Source organism: Glossina fuscipes, unplaced genomic scaffold (assembly GCF_014805625.2).
Source record: "Glossina fuscipes isolate IAEA_lab_2018 unplaced genomic scaffold, Yale_Gfus_2 111, whole genome shotgun sequence".
In the NCBI taxonomy this organism is placed as follows: Eukaryota; Metazoa; Arthropoda; class Insecta; order Diptera; family Glossinidae; genus Glossina; species Glossina fuscipes.
Window position 1 is genome coordinate 3,094,835 of NW_023998454.1, and position 25,175 is coordinate 3,120,009.

Below are 25,175 nucleotides of genomic sequence, written 5' to 3' on the forward strand. Positions count from 1 at the left end.
TAAATGTTCTTTCGATTTTGACTGCTATAAAATGGTATTTACGTATTCGGCGGTGAGGCCGAACTAACGATATATTTTACATTGTTTTTGTTAAGTCTTTTATTCCATCTCTAGAATGCAATTAAAACACGACACTGTCATAAATTTGCTTTTTTTAATATTTATATTCTTAGAGTTTTTTTTTGAACTGGCAATATTCTCGCACGGTTGATGTGTTTTTGTATATTTTGTATTCTCCTCAATTCATTGAATATTATTTCAATTTTTGCTGGGTAGGTGCGCGGAAGTGGTCTTAATAATTTTTCCAATTTCTTTTTTCCCATAGCAATTGGAAAAACAATTGGTGAGAAATGATTTTAGAAAAATTTCTTAAAAGAAAGCATTAAAAGAGGAGAAACTAAATTAACGTAAATGAAAATATTAGCGCACTCAAAAAAGTTTTAATAAAATTTTATTGAAATCCTTTAATAGAAGGATTGTATATGTGCATCTATGCATTAATGACAAGAAAAGAGCAGGAGATGTAAGAATGTGTATGTGATGTTTTTATATGAGTGTATGAAGGAATTTTTACCTTATATACGATTGTGGCGAGTGCAATTATATGAAAAATTACGTACAAATTCTAATATAGGAGAAAAATAGTGCTGCCTTAATTAACAAGTACAACAAGTAAATGTGTTGGAGTAAAATGTTTGCGATTAACAAAGAACAGTTTGTCTGGCGAAGAAGACATAATTATACTTATCGGTTGTCGGTTTATGATTCGCTTCGTGTTAGTCAATAATGGAGACCGATAGTGTGGGTGAATTCAATTTTGAAAGCGTAAAAAACATAGCGAAATTCAGTTGGATTTGGATTATCAATCGTTTCAATGAATGAACATTTTTTTCCTCGACCATTTGGAAAAAGAAAGCTATTTGTTTTCTAGTTGTATTATTGTTAGCTTTATTTTTCGGAAATAACTCGTAGATTAAAATATGCTCTCCGGTTGTTCTCTTCTACCGTTCTTTTCATGAAACGTTCTCTTCTGCACATACGTCAACACTGGCGATGCGGTTGTTGTCATCGTAATCGTTGTTCGTCGTCTTTTTTCCTCCGTGATTTTGCTCTTCATATTCAACGCTTCTGTCGGGTCAGTTCATTTCAGTTCTGTTTTTCTAATTTTATTTAGCCAAGCAATCGTGTGAAATGTAGAAAAAAAAATAGTTTCAAATGCAATCTAATTTCTTTGAAAACTTAAAAAAAAAATAAGAAACAAAAAAAAAATGTGAAGCGAAGATTTAATATTGCAAAATTTGCAGTTGTGTAATAAAATGTGTGAAAACGAAAAGATGAATTCACATCATTGTGAAGCAAAGAAAAAGTGAAAAAATGCATTTGTTTAGTTATGAGTAGAAGTTTGTATAATTAAAGGCACACAGTCAGCAAATTGTAAAAATTTTATTCACAGTTTATTAAAAGAAGGAAGGAAAAAGAAACGGCAGACAGTCAATAAATGTGAAATATCTTCTAGTTTTAGTCTTGTTGCCTACACACACTAATGCACAATCATACAGGCGTACTTGGTGTTTTGGAAAATTATGTGTCTGCAAAATCGAAAACGTCTTGGTATATTTTTATTTTTAATATATCAACATTACGAGCATCTATCACGCCCGGTAAGTTCAATTAATTTGCAATTTTTTAATTATAAATATGCGCACAAATCATGTACATAGAAACAAAAACGCATTCATGTGTATTTCTGCAATAACAACAATGCAATAGCAGCAAACTGCTAATACAGACATTCAGACAAAAGATTACTTTATATTCATTCACTTATTTTAGCGATGTGCTAGTTTGTGGCTCCCACTGTCTCATTCTCTCACCACATCGTAGTACTCGCTCACCAGCTTAGAATCTATGTAAGGCTGGATTACTCAGAAGCGTACCATGTCAGCTGTTTTAGTCACTTTTAAGGCGACAATACGAATGGCTGGCATATCAGGCAGTGAATTTGTTAAATTTTTATTATTAAAATTGGATCTATTAACTAAGGCAATTATCAACACTTTGGGAAAAATTTGACTGTTTAATAAGGTTTCTTTGTATAAGAAAAAGGAACGACCGTTAAGTCAGAATAAGTTTGAGCAAATTAAGTTAAGCAAATTTGATCCTCTTATTCGCTCTCAATTGTTTAAAACTAATAATTTGTATTATCTTAAACCGTTCCCCGTCTCATAAATTGCAAGGAGCTACACTCTGCAGAGTGCAGTTCTTCAGGAGGCCTTCAAAGAATACATATTGTTGAGGAGCATCAAATTCCGAATCTGTTTACGCCCGCCTGTCTACGGCTTTATGCAACATCTCTCGCAAATATTCTTCTGATCGCAAAAATGAAACAGTTTACTTCATTTTTGGCAAAAACACGTTCAAAAATCACCCACGCCCAGCCAATAGTGTAGACTACCGAAATGTAGTTTTTCCGTTTTTATTTTTAACCTTTTCAGTAACAGTTGAAAATAATGTTCTTACCTGTTAAATTATGGTTTTAAAAATTCTCTTAGTTTAGAGTATGAAATAAAACAAGGATTCCATATAAAGTTAAATATTTTATTATTATTTTTATTTAGTACATAAGTGTACGTCCGGGCTTTGTTCATATAGGAACGGTAATATTACAAAATTAATACGAAAACAGGTAAATAAAGAATTTGAAATGTATACAATATGTATGGCACGATATCCAGTAAATGGGTGTACCATCAGTTTGCCATCGAATTTTGAGCACAAATTAAAGGTGTATATAACAAAAATAAGCCGAATAGATACAGTTTTTTCCTATTCAGTTCTATTTGAACGATTCGCGATATGTCTGTCTATCTTTGGTTGATCCGAGCAATTTTACAAGTACGTTTCTTTACATATTTTATATATACATTTTAACTAAAGCGTAATAGTGTAGGCGTCCACAATTATTTTATGCAGCGCCGCCACAATCGTTTAAAGCGCCGTGTGATAGTATTATTTGTAGACGTCTTTGTAATGCTACTCATGTGTATATATTTACATTATTCACTTACTATTCATCTTCATATATATATTTCAATTAATTTTAATCTTTAGTTCATGCTTTGAATGATTAATTTTTATATGGATGATTTATTTACAATAAGCTGACCAGATGTGCGTCTTTTCGAGTCCTCTTCTACTTTTTTTGTATTTTATAGTCCCTTTGCGCTACTTTTCTACTAGTGAAAGAAAATATACAAGATACAAGTGAACTGCGCTTAGTACATTCCTTCTGCTTAGTATGCAAAACTAAGAAACTAAAAAGGCTGCGCAAACTCGGAAGATGATAATACATTTCATATTTGAGTCGATTTCGCTTGGTGTCAAGTGAGGTTAAATTTTGAAATCAATAACATTTTCTTTCTTTTTTGTACATTGACACAACAGTTTTTTCCAATTTTGTAAATTTGCAAATATAATTAACTGATTGATCTTTGTAAACACTGTTTGCGTTGCAACAACAAAAAAGTAGATAAAAGAAACCAGTGGGAAAATGAAAAAGTTATTGAAGATTGTTGTTCAGATATTTCGTTTAGTTAAGCAAAATAATTTTTTCAATTTTACAAATGAACAGAAGGTGTTACTAGTTCGAAGCAATGGTAGCCAATCTGTTAATGCTTAGATTGTCGCAAGAAAGTCCAAAAATTTTTAAGAAATAAAGCAAAAGTTATCGACTTGCAATTGTTTGAATATTAAATTGCTACATACATTGGTTAGCATGTAACAAGGGTAAAAAGCTGGGATGCAATTTTATGTAGGCGGTGGCTCCATTTGAAATCTAGGGCAACTGTAGCATATAAAGCCTGAACGCATAGGAAAGCTTCATTAATCTGTGTTGCAAGTTATGCTTCAAACATACAATCTAAACACATTTCTCTCTGCTCGAAATATAAATACCGTTTGCTATAAAAAAAAGAACCTTTAATTCAATATGAAACCATCTACTTGTCTATGGAACGTCATCTTTACCTGTTACAGCCACTAAAACCGGTGCCAGTCGCGAATTGAAGTCGAAATGGCTTCCCACCTTGCTGTGATATCACTGGAGTTAAACATTCGTGGTCTAATTTTATGTAAACAAACGTAAACGCCATACTCAGCATTTTCAATGGCTGCAGTTTGTAATTTGAAGGACTGCGAAACTTTCCGTCAACCTTGTCTACACTATAGTTTTCGCTGCACGTATACAATGGATCTCATTTCTTATAAACAAACAAGCGTTCGTTGATTTGTTGTAGCATTTTATTTTAAATCAAATAAAAAAAAGTGAGTGAAAGACATATATATATATTCAGTTCAGATCGAATCTTATATTTTCAGTATATTATAACATACAGTGGGCGTGATCGTCCATTTCCATTTTTGGAAGAAAATGTACTACTCCCAATGCTATTTCCAACTCGTAGCATTTACGCCACTGGACGTCTGCATATCAAGCTGCATGCGACAACTTCCAATCTCTATCATCGGTTTTTCAATTTTATAGGTATTTTATTCAAAAGAAATCCGCCTGAGTGGCCAAGTAGGGCAACAGTCTCGACTAGCAACTCAATGGTTGTGGGTTCAAATCTCAAGTGCGGTAGAGTTTTTAATAAAGCCGAAAGCCTTAGAATGCTGGTGCTTTAAGACTTTAGCCTTAGAATTTATTCTCTGGCTAAATTTTTAATAATAATGATAATAATATTCAAAAGAAGTTTTGTTGTCTCAAGTTTGTTTAATTTTTTTTTTTTGCGTTTAATTTTTAGCCCAGTTTTGAGAAAGTTTTTTAACAAAATTTTTCGATAAATTAAAATTTTCCGATTTCATGAATGATTTGCAAGCGTTTGTTTCTTAAAAACAAAAAAGGGGATTTTAAATTAGATTTTCAGACAACTGTTTGCTTGTTGTCCTAGGTGAAGGATTGTTGTTACCTGCACAGTAGCAGTAAAAGAAGAGATGTAAACGAAGAATAAGAACTATTTTTCGAAAATATTGCTTATTATAAGCTGATCCACACGCGCAGATGTGCGTACATTTCGTCGCGATTTATAATTAAAGCCATAAACTGTTCTATTTATGCCTTTTCAATAGTTATAGGTTGGCCTACTCGCGCTACTATTGTATAGCCACAATGCTTACGTGCTTTCGCTTTATCATTGTATTCAAATTAAGTACATTTTTTCCTTATTTTTTGTGTATATTTTTACACTCGAACATGTTCATACTTGCACACCATAAGTGCACGCGTACATATTTTCAATTGTTTGTTTAATATTGTGGGTATTTTTTTTTTTTTATTTTTTTATTTCATCTATAATGAAATGCAATAGAATTTCCATGAAATATATATTCTGTTCACATACGATTAATAGTAAATTAGAGAATCGCCTACTTGTGTATGTGTGGACATTTAATAGCAAGCTCAGCAACATTTCTTAAAAATTTTTATATACAATACATACACACCATTCATTCGGTTAATTCTCCAAACCTATATCCGTATGCACATACTTAATGCGTCAAATAGAACAAAAAAAAGCAGAAAAAGCAATAAATAACTAGAACTGCTCAGCTTCAGCAGACTCCTAATAACACTTATTGAACATATATCCATATGTGTATATGTGCGTGCATGCGTATACATGTGTGGCTTAGTATGCCCCCCATGAGTAAGTTTAGAGAGCTTCTTGACAATTAATTCCACTAAATTAAAAGCCAATTTTTAAGTAACATAGCAATCATTATGTTATATAACACTTCAATTAATTTCATTGTAAGCACTATGAGGCGATTCATAAAAAAGTAAGCGTACACATTAACAGTGATTGTGCTTGATGTTGTTGCTCTAGTGTGTGAATAAATATTTCAAGTTAATTGAATAGAAAACTGGATTTTTTTTTAACATTTGTATTTTTCTTTTTGTTTGTAATCTGAAACACTTTTGGTTTTCGCGTAAAACAAATACATATACAATCTTATTTTTTTTTGCTTTGCTACGGTATAGTAAATAAACATTCTTGGTTATTTATTTAGAATGGGAACCTGTTTTATATACTTGTAGGAAGTTTTTCTAGTATAGGTATCCATAAATGATGCGATAGGGAATAGAGGGAGGAGGAGGAGAATGTCGTCATCATTCCCTTAATAAAATTTCTGAGTAATGAGAAATGCCCTTTTATGCGCTCTTTCATTTAGTAGTGATAAAATATACTCAGTTAAATAAAACGAGTAGCGTCACTTAGATTTCCAAAAACCTCTGGATGGGAGGAGTATCTGGAAAAAAAACAGATTTGGGAAACATCATCCATTAGAAAGTTTTTATGAATTTTACCCGAAAATTAAGATAGAATTTTTTTTTAAGTCATTAAAATAGAGGAGAATGGGCCCTGTTTCTGAGTCCCTCTATATACTATAGAGTAGTCTTATATCCACTATGATTTAGCCAAAATTTCAATATTCCTTATCTTATTCTTATATAGTTTTGCCCGTTATAACAAGTTTAGCTAGGATTTCTAATTGCTCCCGCTACCTTCAGCGCTACAGAGTACCCCTATCGAATGATGACGATCAGTATAAACAAAACTAATCCGCAAAGAGACTACAAAATAAAGAAGAAGAAACTGGCTCCCACCACGACATCAAAATATCAAACATGTATTTCCCTGGATTTTTTTCAATTGCTTTTTGCTTTTAATTTTGTCGTTAACGGAGAGACTTCGAGAATAACTTTGAGAAATAATTTAAGTTAACTGCAATTTTTGAAGAAAATGTGTGATCCCCATTATTATTTTTTGAATATATTTTCATACTCTACATCATTTGTGGCACAAGGCTATATTAAGTTTGCGCGAGTGTGTGCAATACTAAAAAAGATTTGAGACAGACCCACATTTTATTATTTATTATTTAATGGTGGACCGTGACCCACAATAATGTTTTTAGTTATTTTTTATTAAAGCTTGAAGCTGTCCCTTTTATCATTATTATTACAATTTATTTAGACCAATGAAACTAATTCTAGTACTAAAAGTAGAATGATCACCAGCAATCAAGATTGTCGGCTTGTCTTTTTTTAAAAAGGTACACTAAATGGTCAGTCTGGTCGCTGCAATAAAGTTAGATATTTTATTGGTTTTATGTTTCCATGCATTTTCGAGATACTTATAGACATGCTGCGAAAACAAGTGTTCGAACATTGGAAGTGGTTTTGACTCTTGCAAATGTTTTGACCTTGAATATCTAGACGTTGGATATGCAGCGCCGTCATTTTCATTTATTTGTACACTTGAAACGACATTTTCACCTGTCATAAAATTTTACATCTTAAAATTGAATGAATAAAAAAGTTTTTTATAATAAGGTTTCGATACGGTGCGGTATGAATTAAGGGTGTTACAAAAAGACGCCTATAAATTTTTTTTTTATAGCACACAAAGATTGATTAGCGTAAATTCTCATGTTATAAATCCTTGCTTGGAAAGTATGCAAAACATAATACTTACTTTGCAACATGTTTAAGCGATGTGCGATACTATGTTTTTCTAAAATTGACTCTCGACTTCAACGTGATCGGTGGGGTTTACGCGACAAGTTGTATCTTTCTGGTGCTGTTTTGCAGCGCCAAAAGTTTAACAAGAAAACAACAGGCGCATTGACTCGATTGCGACTGTCCTCCTCCTATTATATGTAATATATATCTATTTGTAAAGTAGAAATATTTCCTTATTGTAAAGTGGTTTTAAAATTATGTTCAGTATAAACAAAAACTTAAAAGAAATTCAGTTCAAAAATATCGCATGTTTCCAGGTGGACAATAAAATGGGTGAATATACAAAAAAAACTTGAAAATAACCCAATATTTAGTACTTAAAAGTAAAGTATTTTACAGATATCAATGCAGGCAGTCAATAGCCATCGTTTTTAAGGACAGCTTCTATTTCTGGGCTATTGTACCGTACCGTTTGAATATTTTTCCATAATTCTTTTTTACTGCTACAGGCAACATGACGCGTCTTTCCGAGAAAGTGATTTCGTCATTCAGCGGCATCCAAGCTATGCTCCCGAAATCAGGCGTTCACCAACCTGGATAAATGTTTTTCCGCCCACCTCTCCCTATATATATATATATGCTGCGGGTCTAGTCCGTAGGTGATCTCTGATAAGCACAATGAATGAGCTGAAACTTTCTGATTGCAATTTTCAATAACATAACGCAAAGAGTTTGTTGAACATATTTATTGCTAGATTCTACTGATGGGAAAGAATATCAATTTTGCATACCTATGCTTCAAAAAGTACGATCTTCAGAAGATTAAAGCTATTATATTCATTTTCTTGAATCCAAACCGAGATACATTGACGTCTGGAGTTAACGAAATATTAATTGGTATTGTCAGCTTTAGTACTGTGTAGACTATATATAACATGTTATGTTATAGTTAAAAAATAAAAGATTAATGCCAATTGTAATTTTGGAAGCTTCTGTTTTATAAAGCAGAAAAAAGTAGAAAAAGGTGGATATATGCACGAAGATCATTCCTTTACTATTTGGCGACTCGATCCCGATTGGACTTCTTAAAGACAAATAAAAAATATAATAGTAGCTACCTTTTCTGATATTGCCGTTTTTTTTAATATGTATATATATATATGTATATATTTAATAGTTTTTATGCGTTAACGTTCCGTCTGCAGTGTTTTAAGAACTCGTGAAAAAGAGTTAATATTAAGCGAGAGGAGCATTTAGAAGAGCCCATGAAAACCGGTTTCTCTCACCATTCCATCTATATAATAAGCAGACGTTCGACACGAAAACATTTAACTAAAGACGGTTGCAGATTATTGTAAATGTAATAGAGATTTACTAGAACTATTTAGTAATATAGCATTGTCGTAAACTTATTGCAACATTGCAAATATGCGGTTTCTTTTTAATTAATTTAAAAAAACAACCATCGTAAAAGTCGATCATTATTTAAATTCACGATGAAGCAGAAAGATCATCATAGTGAAAATCGGATTTACAATGATTTTGCTATTGTGTGTATTTCTTCTCAACGTAGGCGTTCATTAATAAAAGAAAAAAACCATTGAAAAATAACTGGTATTCTCTCTCGTTTCGATCATTATTAAAGTTGTTTGTGTCCAAGGCGTACAAAATTTATAAATAAATAGTAAAAATAACGTAAAAGAGAGGAGAGAGACAGAGAGAGCGAGAGAGCGAGAGCAACGTGAAAAAAACCGCACGCACAACTACATCAAAATAAAATATCAAAAAGTAAACATAAAATATTTACGTTATACACACTCGTACAATGAAAGAATATAAAAAACTGGAATTGTAAAAATAAAAAATAAAAATCGTGTTCATATGATGGTGGCTACTGGTCTTGAGCATGTTGGGGCTTGCGTATGCATGCTTCTTTGTGTATATCCCGTGTACACATGTTCAAATTGTCTTACGCTAGATATATGCTCGTGCATTTATGTATAAACCAGAATTGTTTATTTTTTATTTTTTTTTCTTCAATTTCCTTTACGCGTTTAAAATTTTATCGTCTATATTGAATATACGCGAATATGGAATATGATTGTTTTAACTTTACATATATATGTCTGCTGTTCGTTCCTTTGTAGGTTTATTCTGTTTTGCTATTTAAGGCATAAAACTTTTGTTTCTGTCAAAATACTTAAGAGAAAATATTTAATAATTTCGCTGACCAATTGCTTTTGACGAGGGGAAGCGACAAAGAGAGAAAGAGAGCTAATATATTTCTATTTACGGCCTCCTCTTTAGAGCCTTTTTCTTACCGGCTTTTTTTTGAAATGACTTCGTCGTAATATTATCGGTGAATATATGTAATTCATAAAATTGTGCTAAAAAATCCTAAACAAACACACACACTAGAAGAATTGTTTCTTTAGTTCTGTTGGACAAGAATATTGGATTTCGAAAAAAAACCATTTTACGTCGATCGTATATGCATTCACGTTACAATGTGAGAACTTTACCAAGTTTTTAAAAATAAAAATGTATCAATGAATTAACTGTTAAATTATAAAAACATCGGACATAGGCGCGTAAAACAAAATAATATCGAAAAAATTACTGAACAGTCAGAATAGTTTAAGCAATATAAAGAACAGCTCGTTTAGAAAAATCGAATAACAGTGAACGTTACGAAAGTTATTTTCCATCTCTTAGTTCATTTATATAAAACAGTATTTTAAAAAAATATTTTTTATATAATATATTATTTATTTTGTCTACATCTAATATAGAAAAATGTTATTTGTTAATTTGCTTGAAATTAATTTCTCGCCTGCAAATTATGTACTGTTTAGCGTCTAAATGTGCCTGCACTTGCTATTATCTCCGCAATTTATTTAACAGACAACTGTATTACAAAAGGAAGTGTTGGAGGCAATAATAACGGTTTTATCACTCAATTTAGTTTAGAGGTCAACATACTGCTTTGTGTGTACTTTGAGCTGCGAATTAGTGCTGGGTACACACTTTGCTATGATGGCCTTACCTTAAAAGCGAAAAAGAGAGATGAGGTAAAAAATCTTCAATGTTTCTTTTAGACAGAAAGCCAATGTTAAGATAAAAAAGTCAGAAAGCTTTAATCGATGGAATAAGCTAATCAAGTTCGGAATATATATTTCAAAGCAAAAGTAAACGTAGAAAATTCGGTACCTACGTATTAACGCCACCGCGGCAAAATATTGTTATTAAAATATTATTATTATTATAATATTATTATATATTATATTACATTATTATATTACTATCATATTTAGAAACGAAAAAAACTTTCTCTAAAAGTTTAAAAGATGGCTTTTTATTGATTTTTTAATGGAATTCTTCAAATAATATATTAGTTAGGCCGATTGGCTTATAGGAACAAAAATTGCAAAACTTGTGGCAGCTGTTACAAATATTAATATGCTCCGCTACCTCGAATATGTTGATGAAAAGTAAAGAACACTTATTAAGCTTTAGCTATTCTTTAATACGAAATACTATAGAGTACTGGAAGAGCCCTTCCATATCAATCTATTCCTTTCAGGAGTTCCGCCACAACCCATATGCTAGAGTTGAAGGACTCGAGAAAATCCTTTTTTTTTCTTCAGGTCCTATTATGCTATAAGCCAAAGAATACCAATTTCGGGAAGCTTTATTTCTTCTGTGCAACTCAAAGTGATGTGCTACTGAGCCGTGCCGATGTATTTGCTGGGATCAACGGAGGACAACCAACTCTTTCCTTGCACGGTAAATGCATTTCTAGAAATTCGTGCAAAAAAAAAACGCTTAAGATGAAAAAACTCCAAATATTTTCGTAGGAAAACTGCAGTCGTTTTTATTACAAAAAAAATTAAAAGTAGTACGCATTGAAATGTCAGTCCATAGGTACAATATATAAAAATGTAAATTGAAGTTAGTAATAAAAATCAATTTCTGAACTATTAACTGCTCCTTGCATGCACGCTTCTTATGGATTGGATCAAAAGTCTTATCATCAGTAAATACGTCACATATGTCAGATTTGTGGCATAACTGTCCGGCTTGAAAAATATTTCGTTCGTTTTTGATATTCAAGTACACGAAACTTAAGGTTGCGTTGAAATTTTAATGCACGTCCCATTTCAAGGTCATGAACAAGAAAATATGGTTCCACATTTGTAGCAAATTTCAAGCCTTCGCAAATTATCTCACCCGTTTTTTTATGGATTCGCGCTAGAACAAGAAATTCGGATAAAAAAAGTGCATTTGCTCTCACTGGTTTCATTTCAAAATCGTGTAAAAAAAAAATTGAGTGTACATATAACCCTACAAAATGCTACCAACAAAAATATAGGTAATTGATTAGAACATCCATAACACGTGAAAAGGAATGAGAACGCCCCATCATATATATTGCAAAACAAGTCCAGAACACTCTAGATGCGTTCAACTCTAATGTACTGGAAGACAGTATTAATAAATCGATAAAATAAAATTGCGTATACAGATGCCTGAAGGCAGGCATCCTTCAAAAAAATTGTAAAATAATTACAATGGGATTTAACCATCCCATAAAGTTTAGTTAATATATCAAGTGCATATACACGTACATCTATATAGGAACAGGCAAAACTAAAACATCATCTACAGCAATAACATTATGTATATGGTGTCTGTTAGCTGACCCAACTTTGCAAAATTACTAAATACGACGAAATAGTAAGGGTTTTACTAATCCTCCGATAAATTTTTTTCATAGTACATAAATAATTCATCTAAATACTTTATGACATGCTAACATGTACATACACGAGATGCTGTAACGTACGTACAGCGGAGAATTGTAAAGAAATATTAAAAATAAAAATATGAAAAAAGAAGAAAAAACAACTCACATCTCCGTCAACCATTAGTAAGTAGATTGGCAGAGCAAAAGAAAATATACAAATCACAGTAAATATCTTATGAAAAGCTGGCTGACTAGCTAGCATACGCACACAGCTACCATTTCGTGGCGTAATGTGTACATGAACTCTACTACAGAGGTATACATATGTACATTGTACATATACCCAGGGAACGGTTATTGTTACTCTGTAGTTGATTTCTGCGTTCGTAGGCCCATCAAGTATGGTGCTTTTGTTGCTAGGCGGCAAAGAAAGAGGAAGAACAAAACGAAACATTTTTCTCTAGCAAAGTGCTGAGATTTTCTGTTAAACCATACCACGTTACTGAATAAATAACTTTTTTTTTGTTGATTTTCCTGCCTATTCTCTCTTGTTGGTCCTTCTACCCGCTAGTCGTTCTCTCGTCTCTCAAATGGCGCAAAGCAATCACAACATCGTCAGTGAAAAAATGAGGGAAAAAAGAACAGAAAATATGTACAAATGAACCAAAGTACACATATATATGCGTTCCATATGTACCAGCACAGAAAGGCTTCTATAGTGAAGAAAATAGGAAATTTTCGCATAGTACCTTTCCTTTACTCTTTAATTCGAACAGCATTCGACAGAAAAGAAGAGGAAGGCGAAATGTGGTTTAAGCCGAATACCGCGTGCAGATCGCGAAAGCTATACCTATCAGATAATCAGATGATAATTTGGGACTGGCGTATTCCTTTTTGCATCATTCATAACCCTAGAACTACTTGAATTTGTCTCATTTCAAATTACGAGTCACAAAAAGCGCCTAATCTTTCAAAAAATGTTGCTGTCTTTAATTTTTAACGAAAGACATTTAAAAATGACCATAAACAATTTTTTTTTCTATCTGATCTTGTTTTCGATATCTTTTCTTACCAAAGGCTGCAAAACGGAGTTGAAATTTAGTACGTGCATTCCTTAATTGATGAAAAACGCAATAATTGCGTTTTGTCCGCAGGCGCACCCACAATAGCAAAATTGAATCACCTTGAAAAAATAATTGTCACATGAAAGTCGCTATCCTCTGGAGAAATATCCGAAAAATTATTGCCGAAACTGTTACAGATTTTCTTTCACAAATGGTCTCGATCGCTTTGCTTACACATTATCAGGTAACTGTTAAATGGTTGACTTCGTAAGCACGTCTATCTACTTTTACATTTTTTGAATTATTCCCCCAAGGATCCTTTTAAAATAAGTTTTTTTGTAAGTCTTTTGGGAATAGTCTTGGCATTGTAGTCATTTCCACTTACTATAAAAAGCGCAAAACATCTATTAGACAAGCCAAAAAAATATTTCCAGTAAAGTTAGAGTGATGTTATCCTTCACTAAAATTTTACTTACATGAGAATTAAAACTCAAGGTAATTTTAGAAAATTTAGAATCATATTCGTCCCTAACAAGTATTTCAATGCGTTGTGCCTAGTCGTGTTGTTGACTCCCTCACTATTGTGTTTCCCTTAGGCCCATTCTTGAACCGTAAGGATATTTTCGAACTTTCGTCAATATATATTGGTAGCAAATAAACCAGAACAGCATGTATGTGTACATTAAGAAGAAAGGGACAGAAAGGGAGACTTGTGTCTGTCAAAAAACCTGAGCATCTTTTCCTTTGTGTATACGTTTCACTTTCTGCTCATTTTCTTGCACTCATAAAAAAGAAGTGCATATCGCAAAAATAGCGTAAGGACTCGAGAACATAACCCATCATCCGTTAATTAAAAGTTCCAAATTTCAAAAAATAAACCTACCGCTTGATAAACGAATAAAAAATTTTTTCGCGGTGGTTCTCAAAAACTTTTTTTTAAGTAAGAAACGCTTCTAATCTAAACATTGCCTATGTAAATCTTTGCAAAATGCAGGCGAATCAGAGTTCCTTAACTGTTCACTAACAGCGTGATGGTAAAACGTTGTAAAATTTATTTAGGCACATGTGGAAGAATGATGGGACATTCATCACCAATGCTTCCTACGACGAGCATCCTGACTGAACTGAATTTGCACGATGAACTTCCAACAGAATTTCTACATATCTCTTTATAAAATCTCAAAGAGATGCATATAGTGAAGAATGCCCTTTGCTAAGCATGCATATTATATTCTAAGGAAAGAATTTCTCGGGCAAGTAAGAATTAAATCACATTCGCCTTAAATGATTTATCGATCGTTACCAATTACGGTTGTATTAAAGTAAAAATCTTGAGCCTTTTTTCCTTAGGGCCTAGCAACGGTTCTTTTGTACGAACAATATGTACATCGTACCCCCGTGTTTTCAAAGTCTACTTCTACGGCAGGCAATAGTGGCGAAGATCCCTTGTTTTAAATTGCGAGCTCCTCAATAGAAAGATTTTGTATATCACTATTTTGGGCCCTTTTGAAAATTACCTTTAATATTATCGGTCGTTCCCTACACCTGTATATAAAAGTTTCTTTTGTTGATTATGCGAATTTGGCTCAATTATATATAAAACACAAAGTTTATCTTTTTGTTGGAGATAATTCATGAGTACAATCTGGCAAACACCTTGACAATCACTAACCGTGTAGAGCAACTCAAATAGCCAGCAGAAGACTTTGTAGCGAAGAGGTGAAATTGAAAAAAAAAGGTAGAGCGCTGGGTGCACATAAAAAGTATATTTAGTATTACGAACGCAATGAAAAAATAGTTTGCCCTGTTCCTTAGTAGTTGGCATAAAGGGCAACTCAGCGTAGTAGTAGTGAATGCATCTTCTCTTCTCTTCTCTATATGCATATATTTGTATATATGTACAGCACTTGTAGGCGCAGAGTTTAACCGCGCGTTTACCCACAAAAAAAAAGCAGAAAAGAAAAAAAATCACGCAACAATCACAACACCATCAAACCGCCGCCATTGCCTTAAAAGCACCTCGCTTATATCCTAACGCGTGTGTGTATGTCTATTGGGTTTGTCTGAGTATGCTTTCTGTTGTTGAACAGGATAGGATGGTTTTGTTTGCCAACCCTTTGAAAAGCACTTCCACTTTTTTACATTTTTATTCAATGGTTGTCGGGGTAAATCTCTTGCCTCTTTCCTTCGCGTTTCACGTTATTCCGCATTTGCATGCATTCAAGTATTATTGTGTTGTATGTAACTCCTACGCTGATAAAATTTAATTCTCCACTTTTGAATTCCTCAGCTCTTGCCTAGCCTTGTGAGCAATTCTCATAGTGCCTAGATTGTTAGTTGCATTAATATAATTTTTTGTCTTACATATCCACACATACGCACGCGATGGATATGTGTGAGTAATCCAACATACACACATATGTATAATATTATACAAATCGCTTGAATGACTAAGCAGTCAGAGTACTACTATACATTCATTCCTGTAACACTAATGTTTCCTTTCTCTTCTCTCAATTTATGCTCCCCCTCGCCCTACACAGAAAAGCATTGACTATGAGATTTTGTTTACAATTGCATCTCTCCATCAAGCATACACTCAGGATCTCTCTCTCTCTCTCTCTCTCTAATTTTCTCTCTCTTGTTTTATTATGTATTCCACTTTTTTATTTATGTTTTTCCTCTTTTTATTTTCAGTACACTACTCGCATTGTTTTTGCTTTGGTTGGTGATAAGCATGACTATATAAGAAAGTCATAATCAAAAGCTACGGCTTTTATAGTACATATTAGACGGAAAAATAAAGAGGGGAAGAGCAGAGCATTTTTTGTTTTTTCTTTAATTCTAAATAACATATGAATATTTATTTATCCATCACATCGTCGTCATCAGCAAACAGTAAAACTCCGCTTACAGTATCGTGGTGTCAATGTATAAATTAAAATTTATGTACGATTATGTAAAGAATATTCGTGTGTACAATTGTTTGTTGGTTAAACCAACAAAAAACGCATCAAGTCAAAAATCACTTTTTCGGAGTTTTGCTTAATACCATGAATAATATGATGGCAAAATTGTAAAACTGTTCGTATTTTCTGTTTTTGCATTACATTTCATTTTTAAACTTAAGCTTTTTATAATCAATCAAAAATTGCTTTTTCAGCAAATGTCGAAAGCAATTTGAACGTACTAACATTTAGTAGTGCTTGTTGAGTATTCGAAATTCGTTGTTATCTGCATATGATTTTTTTTTCACTGTTGTATGCTGCTCTACACTACGGGGTTAATAAATAAATCATAATGCACAACAAACTCTGGGTAGTAGTATTATCCCAATTTTGTATTTTGTTAATTATAATGTAATTGTATTGTGCGATGTGTTTGTCTAAAAGGAAGACGACTTGTGATAATTACAATTGCTATAGTTTACTACAACTACGAGAGGTCAAGCACCTTTCTTAAACTGTACTATAATTCTAAATATATATAGTATATATATATATATATATATATGCATCTAATTAATTCTTTTGCAGAATTTTAAATCTAAGTTCGATTGGTTGCCAATGTGGTATAATGTTTAACACAAATAAGGACATGTTGCGTTTGTCATTTATGCAACAAATGCTGAATTTGCCACAATATACCTCTTAACAGTATTAGCGCATAGTTGTAATAAGAGAAAACGACGCGAACAGTAATCCGTTGCTGTTGTGGCAACAAAATGGTAACACCATCCACAACGGTAGTGAAAACTGATAACACGTCAGCACTAGCCAGCGATAACAATCAACAGCAAACGCATGGCATCCAAACACAACAGCAGCAACACAATTCATCCTCTGCAAATGTTGCGAATGCTAATGTTGTTGCTACACCGCCGCCGCGCCAACATCCTAAAAAGCGTAAGTTTGATCCGTCCGAACTCGATCAAGCAGATCAACTTCGTCACCATGAATCACCGCCAGACGCTAAATCATCATCGATATCGTCTACACAGGCAGCTGCAGCAACAACAGCGGGTGCAACGCACATAGCAACATTCAGTTTAAGGAATGGTATGTCCTCGTTAGGAACTTTCATTGCTTCATCCAGCAATAATAACAGCAACAAATTTATTTTGTCACAACAACAATGTAATGCACCTGTCGCTTCGACTGATTGTCCAATTACGGTAGCATCGACCATTATGGCTAATAGCACCACCGCTTCATCTACCGCAGCACCTGTTTCGACTGAAATAGCCGGCAACAGTATGCTTGATGCAAGTAGTGGATCTCTAATGTCTATGGTAGGAACTGGGACCCAATGTCGAGAGAGTCCTGAGAAGCGTACAATTATAACGAGGTACGATGTGTATAAAAAAAAATTTTGTAACCTTTTTCACATCTATTTTCATCACAGAAATGGTAGTGGCAATCGCATTCATATACCAATTGCCTCCCAAAGTACTATCGCCGGACAACGTTTGATGTCAGCACAAAATCAACCACAACAAATTGCTACTGTTTCACCACCGAAAGCAAATGCTTTACTAGCGACCCCGAATAATGTTGTGAGTGATGATGTCGTCTTAAATTTGCGAGATTGGGTTAATACACGAGTTCTAGCCAAGCTAAGTAATTATTATGCACCCGGCATAACACGTTCGTTATCAACGAAAGATATGCCAACGAATTCTATTTTCGTCGAATTTGATCCACCGGAAAGAGGTACCCATTTATATACCGATGTGCTTAACAGTGGACGTTTTAATGTGATATTGGACGCTAGTCCACCAGCTGCGGATGTAAGCTATTAAATTATTAAACTAAACATTTGCCATTATATAAAAACAATTAATAATGCTTTTTAGATAATGGAAGATGCCCGTGTTTGCGTGCGTACTCAAATTGAAGGTCGTGATGGTTGTGTTTTCATAGAAGGAACTGTAGTTGATATAAATTCTGCAACAAAGCAATTTACAGTTCAAATAGTCACTTCAGAAACTGGTGCACCGATTGTAAGTGGCTGCAAAATATTTAAAATTACGGCATCTTTTAGCTGTTCCCTTGTTATTGTTATATTCTTTTACAGCTAAAAGCTGTAAAACGAGCAGATTTACGATTGTTGATACCTCCTTGGTGGGATGAACTTAATGAAGTCTCTCCGGTTGAAAACATAGGTCCAGCAACGCCTAAAAAATCAGTTTCCCTGCATCCGAGAATTTTGCCTAGAAATACGATTACTACACATTCTAATGTAACGCACTCACAATATCAAAGCGGACGTTCCTTGCTTGCTAAAGGACATCAACAACTATCGTATCATCAGGAATCACAACAGCAGATAGCATACACAGTCAGCAGTAAAGTTATGGCCTCAGGCCCAACTGTATTGCAACGACCACAGACGAGTTCACACCAAAAATCAGATGACTTCTACCGTACAATAGCGACTTCACCTTTCCAAAGTTCAACAACAGTAATTAACAGTACTACCAGTCAAATTCAAACATCCTATGGAGCAGGTGCTTCTGTTGGATTTAATGAAAATACAAATTCAGAAATGGTGTGTAATTCAGAAATTGCTTCAGATACTTTCATAAATCAGCAACAGCAGCAACAATCAACTGCAACAAGTAACAATAGTTGTATAGTGACAGAGTCAAAAATAATTTCCGAACGACATCAACAGCAGCAACGGACAGCTGGCACAACAGGTCCTTCATACGATGACTCTTATGACTCTGATGACGAACTCAAAAGAGTGGATATAGGTAATTACACATTGCTGGGCGATGCGGATCCCGAAAAGTTGTCTGGTTGTAGCAAGCGTAGCAGCATGCAAAGTCGTGGTAGCACATCCAGTTTAATTGATCAACGCCTTACGCCCCGATCTCATCCAGCAACACCTCGATCTCAGGCAAATACGCCGCATCGATTTAAAAAAGGTGATATTGTTGTGTCTGAATCCGGCGTAAGCAAAAAATACAATGGCAAACAATGGCGTCGTTTATGTTCATTGTGTAATAAGGAATCTCAGCGCCGTGGACTGTGTTCGCGACACTTAAACCAAAAGGGCAGTTCGTTGCGTTCGGCGGGTCCCAGTCGTTTTCAAAAGTAATAAACGAATTTTCTCTTCTGTTGTAATATCTTTATGTAATTCAAAAACTACCCTTTTATTAAAATAGTGATATTAGCAGCCGTTCAAGCAGCAAAACCCAAGTTGACGAGGATACTTCGCGAGATTCGGAAACTTCGCCAAATTATCGTATTACAGGACGTTTTGATCAAGAAGAAACTGATGTGGCCAACATGTTGGGTAAGTCTATAAATTTTGTAGCGGTAATGGCAACACTACTTTTTTAAGCATACACACAAAGAGCAACAAAATTAATTCTGTTCCTTTGTTTGTCAACCTCTAATGTTGCAATAATAAGCACCAAAAATTCGATTTAAATGTAAAGCATTTTTGCTTTTGTCGTACTTGTTACTTTCATTTATACCAATCGCTTTCTATATTTGTGTTTATCAACGCAGCAAGTTCAAGATTTCGACATACGTTAAGTGTTTATGTACGAAAGTTACTTTACTCATGGTTTTTGTTCCTTAATTTTTTTCACTTATAGCTTTTTTTATTTTCAGTATCACTCGGTAGCTCACGTTCGGGTACACCGTCCTACTCCTCGCCAGTTAACCACGGGCCATCACCTATGAATGTTAACCATTCACCTGTGCCACAAGTAGTTGTAACAAATCGGCAAAATTTCTTTACACCAATCGGTGGTGGTCCTTCGGCTGTATCTATGGACACACATGCCAATAAGTGGAAGACAACACCATCTCCTGTTATGTATAATGTAGTTGGATACGCGCCACAAGCTATCTGTCCAGGAGCTGTTACATCGAACGCATCTACGATGGCTACAGTGACGCCAGCACCACCCCAACAGTCACCCGTATCTATGGTAATGCACCAGCCGAATGCTTCAATCGTATCTGCGTCCAAACAACGCGATCTATCAATTTCACAAATGCAAGTGCAACAGCAATCTCTTTCGCCAGTGCCGCTTCCACCGCCGCCAGTGGTCGTATCCACTGCGCAAAGCTCTAGCACGACTACTTCGGTAGTGGGTCATGCTACTAGTGTTATAAGAATATCGCCGGCATCCTCAACGAATACATTACCCAACACAGCCGCGGCAGTACCACTTCAACAGCCCTTTCATCCCGTTATTGTTGATGCTACACAGCTAGTACCAGTGTTACCGCAGACGCAACAGACAACTCTGAGCAATACTCATCAAACGTTGCCACAGCACCACTCATCTATCAACCAATTACTACACAATCAACAGCATCAGCAATTGCCCTTACTTCAATCTACGAAAAGCCATAAAAGCCTGCCACAACAACAACAATCGCAACAACAGCAAGTAACAGACACAATTATTCCAAAAAACGGCTTTAACTCGGGGTCGATTTTTCACTGGCACACGCTGCTGCCTCATATTAGTCAATCCCCCGTGAAATCTCAAAATACCACAAATTATACAATCGCCGGAATAGTGTCACCTAAACGATTGCCAACCGTTACAGTCGGACCAGCAGCAGCAACAACCACCACTCCACCGCCGCCAGTGAACAGCAATCCTTTAATGATTTCGCAACCACCAATGTCGTCTCCTAACAAACCATTAAATTGTTCGCTTAATAATGACTCCAGCAAACAACCAATAAATAATGGTCAAATAAGTTCTGTGGAGGATAACGATGAGCAATTAGATGATGATGTGTTTGAGCCTTGTTCTTCTAACAACACATCATCTGCTACTAATTTGAGCACAAAAAAAAACCAACATTCTACTATCATCAACAACGAACATGCGAGGAATGATTATCGTATGACGATTTACAGTACTTCAGCAACATCGGAAATTTCAGATGGGTATACAAATTTACGAAAGTACAACGATCCGTTGGGGAATTCGATAGAAATTGAGGCAACGTCAACAAAAAGACGTTCTCAATCGTTAAGTGCGTTGCAGCAACAACAGCAAAATGTAGCAAATAACCAAGGAACCACGGAGAAATCTGTTATTTCAGGCGGGTCAAAAATCGAATCAATGAGTCCCATGACAAAAGTGAGTAAATATGAAATTTAGCGATTTTGATTTTCTGCAACCTTTTTTATTCCCTTTGTTCACCTTTGTGTATCCATAGAATAAAATACGGCGTCCTATGAACGCGTTTATGATATTCTCGAAAAAACATCGAAAACTAGTGCACAAAAAACATCCTAATCAAGATAACCGTACAGTAAGTAAAATTCTGGGTGAATGGTGGTATGCTTTGAAACCGGAAGAAAAGGCGCCTTACAATGAATTAGCCTCATCATACAAAGATGCACATTTTAAATTGCATCCCGAATGGAAATGGTGTTCAAAGGACAGACGTAAATCGTCGAGTTCCGGCAAAAGTTGTGCAACAAATAATATTAGCTCGTCATTACCTGCACCAGGCATGGCGGATGGAAAAGCACGCAACGGTTCCGTTGATGGACCAGATTCCATTGACCAAGATCATTGTCTTACCATCCCTGAATTGCCCAATGGCACTAATTCACGAGGGCAAAATGATATTATACCGCTTACTATAGTTAAATATAATTCAATATGTCCTGATGGAGGAGGCCACAATGAGAGTACTTTAAAAAATAACATTAAAGACGAACCAATAACCAAAAATGACACTACTTCAGAAGATGAACAAGTAAATTTTACAGTGATTTTTGCATGCTTTTATGTTAAAACTTTTTAATAAATTGTTTTTTTTTTAAATTAAAAGATGATCATTGATGAGGCAGATCGCAAAGAGATGCATCTAAATAAAAATGGTATGAGACGTCAAATGGAATATAAACAAAAGACGACGGCGGTGTCAGCCTCAACGTCGGTTGATCTCAAATGTTGTGAGCGTGTAACCGATTCAGATGTTGAAGATGCCGGACATGATTACCGGAAGGTGACGTCAAACTCAACCGAAAAGGTTTATTTGAAATAAATTGCGAAAATTAGTCTATATCGACCTTATTTTCTACTTCAGGATGAGCAGCACGTCGAGACTACACCACCGCCGGCTACTTGCAAACCGACACCACTGAAGGCTTTGCCACCGACTTTGGACAGTAGTATCATGAGCTATAAGCAAATGTCTATGTTGTCGTATCCAAGTCCAAAAAATCCCATTGGTGTAACGCCATTCCAACCGACAGGCGAGCATTCATTTCTTAAACTAATTTTAAAAATTGCTCCAGAAGTTTTATTTCATTGAAAGCTTTTTCTTAAATTAGTTTTGGAATTTTTCTTACTTTCGTTACTTTACTTATACCAACCAATTCATTCTTTAGGCGGTGCATTTAAAACGATGCCCATTAGTCCGAAGAGTACAAAGCATGAAGAACAACAACAGCAAGTAATTATTAAGCAGGAAGATCTAATAGACGCTAAGCATATTAAGCAGGAACCGCCGTCACCTTACAAACTTAACGGTAGTAATGCTACCGGATGTTTATCCAGAAATATTACTTCACCCTCGTCGTCAACAGCAGGGGGAACAAGCAGCGGTCAAAACAGCGGCAATATCTTTACATTTAATATGCCAGTAGCAGCAACGACTGCGCAACATATGCAGCAGCAGGCCGCACAACGGACTCCTCCCTCTACGGAACAAAGAGGTACGTAATCGGTTCAGCAACCATTTCATATTTTATGGTTTTTTGTTTTACTTTTGGCTTTTTATCTACATGCGTTTCCATCCAACGAAATTTTCACTAAACATTTCTTCTAATCCCTTTTCGAAGATGTCAAACATAATTGTCTAATGGATGGCATTTCTTATTTTCTCTTTAAAAAAAATTCATGCTTACTTTTTATTCATATTATTTGCGTGCATCCCCCTCTATATATGTGTGTATGTGTTTATGTAATTACTAACAAATCAAACAACTCATTCTCATAATAATAAGATGAAGAAATTAATAATGAAAACGAAATGGATGCCGACCAAATTGATATGAAAAATGAGATGGAACATGAAGACGAAACCTACGACGATAATTATAATGAATATGAGACCGAGACTGATTTTGACACTGACATTGAACATCAAAATGAAATAAAAACGTTAACTCCCACAACAATGTCATCAAACCACACTACAAAAATGACTGGCAATTGTATACGCATTATAGCAAAAACTCCCACTCCAAGTACAATGGGTCGTAAGCATTTTTCCATTGTACGCCGATCCTTAACGCCTCAGCAACATATTCCTTCGCCACATAGGCAGCAGATAAATCATTGGCGTTTCCGTCGTGTCAAGACACCGCCGACGGTGATAACGCGTGTACCGACACCATATATAAATCAGGAGCCTCATCAGTGTACTGTAATGACACCGACCGCATTGCTGCCCTTGCAAACAACGAAAACACCCTCTAATACCGCTAAACAGATCACAATCATACGTACTTTGACTACACCGCCTCCATTGTTTTTTAAAGGTGGCTTACAAAAAGTCTCTACCATTCCTGCGACCAATTTCACGACAATCGCAACAGTAGTTTCTGCCAAAGAAGCTTCTGCCTCTTCAGCTCATCAAAAATCATATACCATCACTACCACCACTTCATCATATTGTGATTCACGTTCATTGACATCGACATCATCCAATAATGATGAGTTACCTTTTACTAAAATGCAATCCTCCACATTGTGCTCTTCACCACCATCACAAACAACAACAACTGCTACAACAACAACACCAATTCCTACTTTGAACAACAAAAATATAACGGCTATGCCATTGATACGGCAAATTTTGACATTTAAAAACGAACCTTTAAACCACTATCACCAACGTCCGCAACACAAAAAACAAACAAATGCAGACAGCAATGGCACCAAGGCTACAGGACGAGCAGCCATGCTCTACGATGCATTGGTTTTAGATACCTTGAATGACGCAGATATGACTGACGAAAACGGTTATGCATCCAAAGTACTGGCTGGAGAAAATGAGAACTTATTAAAACAACCACTATCTCAGCAACCCCAACAACAACTAAATAAAATGAATAAAGCACCGCAGACCATGTTGTTAATAACGGATGCAAACAGTTTGAATCGCCATCAACAGCAAAGCATTGCTCAGCAATTGTTGCAGCACAATTTGGGTCAAAGTCCATCAACGGGGACCGCATCCGCTGCAATGCGTCCATCCATTTCATTTATAAGCAAAATAACCTTACCAGCTAATGCACGTTTACTAACTACAGCCACTACTAGCGCGCTCTCGCAAAAAACTAATTCAAACTCTAGTAGTGCGGGTACAGGTACAAGTGGTGGTAGCATTACAATTATACCGACAGCAGCTAAAACTAATACTAACAATAATCATATAACTAATAAAACTGTTGCTACTAACGTTACCGCTGGCGCCGCCACAATTACTACAGCTGAAGGTACTACCACCAATGCTGCGGCATTCCAGTATTGACCATAGATCTTTCTATTTTTTTATTGCCACAATTTTAGGAACCATGCTATGTGCTACTTCGTCGAATTCGGTACCATCATCTCCAGCTGGCGTCGTTTCTTGCTCGGGTAACTTAATACAACCGCAACAAGGGCAAAAAAAACAAATATTGTTTGCAGTCAACAATATGTTGGCTCATTCCCAGGTGAGTTTCCATTACAGCTCAATAATAGAAAAGGAATTAAATAGTTTTTTTCACAGTATACCATTTTACCCATGCACCAACAACAGCACACGCAACAACAACCACAACCGGCTCA

At 35.1% G+C, this 25,175-nt stretch overlaps 1 protein-coding gene across 1 annotated transcript in view; it reads left to right on the plus strand.

Annotated features, from left to right (window-relative positions):
• The first annotated feature begins 1,224 nt into the window (after window positions 1–1,224).
• The window catches only part of LOC119639051 (putative transcription factor capicua), a 29,857-nt gene continuing 5,906 nt past the window's right edge, over window positions 1,225–25,175 (plus strand). Inside the window, 14 exon segments of the mRNA XM_038036221.1 lie at window positions 1,225–1,661; window positions 16,873–17,683; window positions 17,741–18,125; window positions 18,192–18,338; window positions 18,413–19,437; window positions 19,509–19,639; window positions 19,963–21,461; window positions 21,541–22,089; window positions 22,165–22,365; window positions 22,423–22,591; window positions 22,727–23,058; window positions 23,344–24,841; window positions 24,915–25,060; window positions 25,117–25,175. The exon segment at window positions 25,117–25,175 is cut by the window's right edge and continues 4 nt beyond it. Coding sequence (XP_037892149.1) covers window positions 17,061–17,683; window positions 17,741–18,125; window positions 18,192–18,338; window positions 18,413–19,437; window positions 19,509–19,639; window positions 19,963–21,461; window positions 21,541–22,089; window positions 22,165–22,365; window positions 22,423–22,591; window positions 22,727–23,058; window positions 23,344–24,841; window positions 24,915–25,060; window positions 25,117–25,175 — 6,764 coding nt within the window. The 5' untranslated portion in view covers window positions 1,225–1,661; window positions 16,873–17,060.